Source organism: Hippichthys cyanospilos, chromosome 11 (genome assembly GCF_059441005.1).
Source record: "Hippichthys cyanospilos isolate Australia breed blue-spotted pipefish chromosome 11, RoL_Hcya_1.0, whole genome shotgun sequence".
Lineage (NCBI taxonomy): Eukaryota > Metazoa > Chordata > Actinopteri > Syngnathiformes > Syngnathidae > Hippichthys > Hippichthys cyanospilos.
The window spans coordinates 18,439,646-18,447,555 of NC_142379.1; the positions used below are offsets into that span (position 1 = coordinate 18,439,646).

Genomic DNA, 7,910 nt, shown 5'->3' on the forward strand with positions numbered 1-7,910 from the left:
CTATACCACCAACATATAGACTATTCTTTACTTACACGCAGGTAACACATGCACACTTAAACCCTTGCCAATGAGGCATGTAATGTAAGTGGACGTTTGGGTCTGCTTTAATGCTCTTTAGTGAGCCAGCTCGATGCATAAATAGACTGTCTGGACTTAGACAGTTTAGTAAAGGTTTTGGTGAAAACGTACTGTGGTTCTTTATTGTGAAATTACCTAAGGCTGTCATTTATTCATCTTTAAAAAAAATCCGACAGTTGATTCCATTGATTAATTGAGCAATTGCCCCTTTTCTTGGAACAACTTTTAGAAGCTCTGCGTGTTCATATTTCTGGTGAAAGCCTGTTTACTACTAAATCAGTGTTTTTAAGCAGTGGTCCCCAACTGCAAATGTAGGCATAACAATTTAAATGTCATTGTTTAAATTCAATTATATTGTTCATATTGATGTATGTTTTGGATTTTTTTGTACAGTTTTCACATTGTGACAAAGACACGTTATTTTAAACCCGTCAAAGAAAACGACTTGGTCGTGCCAACGAGGGTTACACCAACCTTTTTATTGGGGGGACTTCAAATGGTGAATATAAAGTGCACATAAAATATGAGTTCAAAATGTACAAAAATGTACACAACTCACATTGGGTCGATCATATGACACATTTTAAAGAAGATGTCCCCTAACCATGTACAGTGGCCCCCTGCTATACGAAATTAATCCATTCCGCAGTTGGGATCGTAAGGCAAAATCGTCATACAGTGGGCAATAGAAAGCAGTGTTAATTAGCTAATGCGTGTAAAACTCCAGGAAAAAACATCAAAATTGTATATACATATTGAAAATTGGTAACAAAATAGGATAGTAAGTGCTATGTATATATAATATTCATGTATACAACTAAATAACATCATACATAAAAAATAATATAAATTATTTATTTACCTTTGAGTGATGTGACAAGCTTGTTATGGCCATATTCCCTAATGAGGGGAGCCTAGCCTAACCAAGTCCTGCCTTCTTTGTATTTCTTGATTATCTCCAGCTTCATTTCAATCTTGGGACCCATGGTTAACAAATTAAAGTTTGAATTAAGCCCTAAAATGCACAATAGATACCATATTGTAAGCACTCATACAAGTTCAAATCTTTAGCATGTCGCCATCTTGAAACAATGATGCCGGCCAATAGAGACCAGCTTTTTAGTGACACCGACCAATAGCAGACCGGTATCTTACGGAGTCGTGACACCGACCGATAACAGACCGATATCTTACGGAGTCGTGACACCGACCAATAGCAGACCAGCATTGTACTGACGCAAGCAGTGACGCGTGTAGTGACGAATGAGCGCTGTGTGCCTGGCAGTCACGCACACACACTGACTGCCATGTTTGAGGAGAAGTTGTTTTTTACGTTGTAAGGTGAAAAAAAAATGTCGTGAAAAGGGAATGAAAAAACGTCGCCATCCACGTCGTAAAGTGAAAAAGCGTAAGGCAGGGACGTCGTAAACCAGGTGTCCACTGTAAATGGTTGTATCTCAAACTGCCAACCAGTGTATTTTAGGTAAAGTGGTTTAGTTTGGCAATAGTTGTGGCACGCATAATTAAATTTAAACATTCAAAAAACATGTTTTCCCCTTCTTTTCTCCTCTGAGTAAGTCTCCATCATTGGAAAATGTCACAAAATATTGCACATTCTTGTGATTTGTGGAAAGTGTAGTCCAGTCTGGAGACGGTCTTCTGGTAACATCGGGACTCCGTCCAAGATCTCAAGATTTGGCAAGCAGGAGAACACACTACGTGAAAGCAGACAACATAGAGAAGGAGATTGCAAATTCATGCTTATCAAAACATGTCTAGACAATGCGTAAGTAGTAAATTCTGTGTGTTTTTGTTTTTTCAGCTCCCCACCGTACACGGTAGTCCTGCGAGAAGGTCACAGGGTTAAGGGCTAAGTTCAGGGAACGCAGAGGACTGTTCTTCAATGCGTCCAATCCTCCTAGGGAGCTGACGGCATTCTCGGACAAGCAAAGGTGCTCAACAGCCGGAAGTTTTGGCAGCTGATGTAACGACACTAGGTGGTTCCTGTGCATATTTAGGATCCTGCATCTGAAAAAGGCAGAATGCAAAGAGAAATGTGCATTATTTTGCAAGAGGTTGTTACTGGGGAAAGAAGTGGCGCTCCCCTTTACCTTGGCAGATGGACAGAACTTAGGTTGCTGAGAGAGTTGCTGACCAGTTGTAGTTTCTCTACGCGGATCAACCTGCGGAGGATGCGGAGGAAGTTTTCTTTTTGGAAAGCGTCACCCAAATCCTGGTAGGAAAGATTCAGCTCCTTTTGAAATGAGGCAGCAGTTAGAAGGGGATGACTTTAGTTCTGTCACACATACTAAGTGTCATGACTCACCAGACAGTTTTCCCAATTTTCTTGTCTTCTCTCTTCGAAACTCTGACCCTCCTCCACTCTCTTCCTCTTCCTCCTCCATCTCTCCAAACAGGCTGAATCTGCCTCTCTTTGAAAGAGCTCCTCATCAGATGGCCCTTTGGGTGACATCAAATATCTTTTTTTCAGTGGTGGACCCTCAGGGCCAGCAAGACCTTCTCTGCTTGCCTAACATAATCTGACATCATTATCCTAATTAGAATAAAAGTCCATTTCATTTTAAATGTATTTTCCCTATATATATATATATATATATATATATATATATATATATATATATATATATATACTGTATATATACTGTATATATATATATATATATATATATATATATACTGTATATATATATATATACTGTATATATATATATATATATATATATATATATATATATATATACTGTATATATATACTGTATATATATATATATATATATATATATATATATATATATATATATATATATATATATATACACTGTATATGAAAGCAGCAGCATCTACCACTACCCCACCAGTGCACATTTATGCAAAAATTATGATGGATAAAATGCATATTTCTTAGCTTGATTCAACTTTAAGCCGTTTTTCAAAAGACGAGTGACATCAAATGTTCACTAACCGCAATAATAGATCGACCTCCAAAATAATAATACAAATTGCAGCCACAGTTATGTCATAGTGAGGCTCACCTTCTCTGACCCTGGGGCAGGTCAGCTGATCTCCAGTGAGGTCGCACTGCGGCAGGTGATGCCACGAGGCAAACCGGAAGCGGCTGGATGGAAGCTGGTTTGCAAAGGAGAGAAGCATCAGGCACGAAATGACTCAACATGACAATCCTCAATTCAAGTCACAGTTGGGATTCTTCATCAAGCTGCATATTTTCCAAAAGGTTTAATCCTGTTCCTGTAAAGAATGCTCAAACACAAGAATATTAACACAAAGACCCAAACATTGCTGATAAAACAGATTTACAAAAAATAAACAAAATAAAGAAAGATTAAAGAGTGATGGAGAAAAACTTCTAAGCATTGAGCCCCAGACAGGAGTTTAATTCACATTTTCTTGCAAAATGTATTCAAAGTCCATTCATTAATCTGATGTCATTTCAGCTGGGATGTAATGGTGGAAAAGAAAAGGGAGCAGTTAAAGAACAAAACAATCAGAATAAAGCCAGACACCAGTTTTATGAACCGTAAATGCCCATTAAGAGCAGCAAATGTGCTTGTTACCTTCATTAGAAATGTTCAGTTAGAGCAGTGCTTCTCAAATGCTGGATGACCCCAGGGAAAAGGCTGTTTTTCTCAAGTGAAGTATAATTGCAATAAAATAGAATGTTATCTTTTTTTTCCAGGCACTTTGATGCACTTGGTTATTTTTTTCTAATTGAGACTAAGATGTAGCCTGTATAAAAGCAGTAAAAAGTAATTAACAGTTATTGAAAGTTGATTTATATTGCCTTTTTCTTTTGTTAATGTTAAAAAGGATACAGATTTAGATATACTTATACAATTATTACGGATAATGAACTTATTTGTAGTCAGTGCGTCGAGTGGGGGGGGGGGCGAAAAGTTTTTAACGTAACTTTTCTAGGGGGACTTTGCAAAATATAATTGAGAAGCACTGAGTTAGAGTGACTTTATTTTGGCTAATGATACACAATATAACTTGTCTTAGTAGTGTACAAAAATCAGTTTTCTTATTGGAAACACTCAGAAAATAACCGAGGTAATACTTAAATCATACCCGTGTATTACCTATTCTTCTTTGGAATATTGATAACATACTGAGTCAGTTTGACCAGAGATCATGTAACTATTCAAAAGTCTTAGACGCTTGTAGGTAAGCCTGCTACATAAGAAATCTTGTGGTTCCTTTATTTCTTCACTCAGAAGCAGCAAATCCTTTTTCGAGTCATTTTGAGCCAGGTTTTGTTATTGGTACAAAAATGTGCCTTTTTCTTTTTTAAATCAAAACCATTTTAATGAAAATGCATACAAATGACATTTTAATTGATATGTTGATTATACATCAGAAAACTACATTTGACAATTTACCTTTCAAATGTGTCATTTTGAACCGCAAAAGTGAATTTGAGTGAGTTAAGTGAGTCCCAGTCCCTAGTATATATATATATTTGAGCAAAACTTTGACCACTTTTGATAGGCTAAATACATCCTAGTTTTAAAGGACTATTTTTGGACTAAAGTTGGACCACACTGAACAGGCTAAAACAAATCCAGTTTTGAACAAAATTTTTTTGAGTGATTTTGGACGGGCTAAACATAACTCAATTATTAACCACTGTTTTTGGACTAAATTTGGATGAGCTAAAATGCAATACAGTTTTCAACAACTATTTCTGGACCAAATCAAGTCTAAAATGGATGGAGCAGATTTAGATTTGTGTTCGTCAATGTATTTTTAATAAAAATGGGAGTCAGACAGCATATTATTCCCCAGTGTTTATGGCTGCACGTCCCACAATGCAGTTTAATAGCTCGTATATCCCTATAAAGATCCTCCACTTGTTGATTTGTAATCCAAATGAGTTTAGGTTAGGTCTTTAATCTTTGACACCCTGAAGTAAGCTTGCCTTATGCTGTTCACAGCATTTTCTCGTAAAAATTTCAATTCTTATGAGGTGGTAAATTCTCAGTGATTGGTGGTGTGCTATTATATGAGGTAAAACTTTTTAAGTTATTGAATGCCAATGTGGGTTATAGTCCAATTTATTCACATTCCAATGCTATAAAATGTGGGACTATTTGGCTTGGTGATTAATGGAAAGCTTTGTTGCTCCCTCACTGACCTTTTCCACCTCCTGTCCTCATGTAACTCTAAACTATTCTCTCTTGCTGCACACATAGGAATTGGCTCGCTCCACTTTGGTGCTGCTTCACACAAGCATCAACCATGACAGAATATGACATATTTAAAATAAACACACTTAGCTCCATTTTAAAAGACATAGCGTACAGAATATGTAATTCATGTTACATACTTCCTTAAAAGAGACGTCTTGGTGCATGATTTCCAGCTTTCTTTCCCTGACACGCCTGATTCAAATGATCAGGATCTTTATCAAGTTTCTGTGAGCTTGCTGATTAGCTGATCATTTGAATCAGGTGTGTCTGTTACGTTCTGCTGGTGTTTGTTGGGGTTCTTTTTTTGCTTGTGTGTTAACTTTGGGATTTCTGTTCATTTCTGTTTTTTGCTTCTTGTTCTATGTTACTGTTTTGTTTACCTTGCATCTATCCTCGTTAGTGAGACCTGCCCCCCCATGTGTGTCATTCAATCAGCACCCCTTGCCTTTTGTTCCCGTCCAGCTGTCTTGTGTTTTCTAATTAGCGTGCATTGTATTTAATTCCAAGTTTGTTTCCAGTTAGTTGTCAGATCATCGTCTTTGTCTTACTGTTGTTGTACCTGGGTTGCTTTTGTTGCTCCTATAATTTGCCTGGTCCTACTTGTTCTTCGTGAGTTTATTTATTTATTTTTTCCAGACCCTTAAGTCTTGTCTTTAGTACTGAGTTTATTTCGGAGTTTTTGGTTGTTATTTAGTATTCTGTCGGCTCCTTGATTTTTGGTCTCTTTTTCATATTAAACTATTGTTTTGGAGTTCACCTTCCTTCGACTTCCCTGCTTTTGGGTTCACTACCCTCCGCGCCTTCTCTCATCATGCCTGGACTTAACATTGTCAGGGAAATAAACATGGAAAACATGCAGGATACCAGCCCTCGAGGACAGATTTTGGACATTCCTGTCCTAACCGCTTGTCCTCATAAGGGTCATGGGCTTGCTAGTACCTACAGTATCTGTCTGAAAAGGTTCAGGTGCAGGGTGCAAAAACACAAACAAGGATTCACACTTAAACATTATTTAGAGTGTCCAATATACCTATCATGCAAGTTTTTGGGAACGTGGGAGGAAACCGGAGTATCTGGAGAAAACCCATACGGCACAAGGAGAGCACGCAAACTCCAGAAAGGCCGGAGCCAGAAGCGAACCCATGACCTTTGCATGCGATATGGATGTGCTAATTAGTTATTCCCGTGGCCACCCCGCAGGATTTTTTTCTGGCTATGCCACTGAATGATTGAATGAATGACTTCCATATGTGTGTATCTGTGCATATTCACTTACAGGCGTTGATCCAAGTCCAGAATCAGGACTCTGGTGCACAGAGGCAAGCAAGTGTGCCACACCGAGCTCAGAGTCGTGGGACAAGTGGGATTTAGGGAGGCTGTCACTCAGGGTGTTCACACCTGAAGAACTGAAAGGAAAAAAAAATGCATAATGCTGTTTAAATTGGAAGCTTTGGTGCACGTTGAGAACCTGACCACCAGGTGAGTGGTTGAGTTACAGCCTGGGACACCTGAGCAGGTCTGCCATTGGGTTATAATAGTCTGTGTGCCCCTCTATAATTGATTGAATTGACTGCTGACTGCCAAATAAACCAGTTTCAGCCTTAACACAATTCAAATTTAAAAGTATTAAAAATTAAGAGTGCAGTCAAACTCAAATTACACAATAAGTTTCCCATTGTCTAGTACTGAGTTTAACTTGCTCCAGAAATTGGCAGAATAGCAAAGTTAATTTGACCTTGCACACATTTAAATAAAGCTGGCATTGGCATTAAACTGAATTTCTACAATATCTAATTTGAGGTTTCATTGGATTATTTAAAGATTGAAGGAACTTCTTGAATTTGTTTCAGTGCCAAAATACTAAATAATTTCTTCTATATTTGTGCAGAATTATACTTTGTAATAAAAACAGAAACAGGGCGACTCCAAGTTATCCTTACTGTCTTTAGATGTTTAGCGCCCAGCGATACCGTCTTAAGCTCACCTTTCTGACATATCCCAATCGTGTGCTGCTGAAGTCTTCCAGCCTTTACCATTACATTGCACGTCGTCCCATCGGGTTGCGTGAGGGAGCGGCCGTGACCCATAGAGGCAAATTCTTTTTCACAGCGAGTAACTTTCCTCCTCTTGAGCTGCCTCAGTCAGGTGAGACGCTTCCAAGTGCCAGAGATCTGTAGCTCTTGTGTTGCCTAGCAACCGTGTTCAAGTGAGGAAGGTGGACTGACTACACTACATAGTTGGAATGACACGCATAGTCAAGGGGAAAAATAATGTAATTTGCCGCTTTGATTACAGTAACTATGGGGAGATGAGAGGAATTGAACATGTCCAAGTGATGTTTTATTTGTCCTGAGTTGCCTTCTTTGTTACATAATGGACTGCTGCTGCCTCATGTCTCATGTTACAAGAGGCTCCCTTGCTCTCGATTCATGTACAGGACACTGCTCAAAATTGTCTTTTTTTAAGATGCTAATTTTTTGGGTACCTACAAATATAATTTTTGATGTGCATAACAAGATATCTATCCCCCATCCATTTTTTTTATACTTGCCCTAAATGTGGAAAATGTGGACTTATCCCATCTGACAACAAATGTACGAA

At 38.2% G+C, this 7,910-nt stretch overlaps 1 protein-coding gene across 1 annotated transcript; it reads right to left on the reverse strand.

Moving 5' to 3' along the window:
- Positions 1 to 540: 540 nt before the first annotated feature.
- Positions 541 to 7,405, reverse strand: LOC148416252 (uncharacterized). The gene is made up of 7 exons (XM_088427982.1): positions 7,294 to 7,405; positions 6,586 to 6,715; positions 3,135 to 3,228; positions 2,408 to 2,541; positions 2,193 to 2,335; positions 1,912 to 2,109; positions 541 to 1,796 (listed from the first exon to the last, which is right to left on the reverse strand). Exons 1-7 carry the CDS (start codon positions 7,302 to 7,304, stop codon positions 1,679 to 1,681), a joined length of 828 nt encoding a protein of 275 aa, XP_088284108.1. The 5' UTR covers positions 7,305 to 7,405; the 3' UTR covers positions 541 to 1,678.
- Positions 7,406 to 7,910: the final 505 nt, after the last annotated feature.

Bases quoted from the DNA above. Each gene is read 5' to 3' on its own strand.
- LOC148416252 (XM_088427982.1), bottom strand. The intron at 2,336-2,407 runs GTGAGTCATGAC...TCATTTCAAAAG, and splicing joins AAAATTGGGAAAACTGTCTG to GAGCTGAATCTTTCCTACCA. The intron at 1,797-1,911 runs GTGGGGAGCTGA...GCTTTCACGTAG, and splicing joins TCGCAGGACTACCGTGTACG to TGTGTTCTCCTGCTTGCCAA.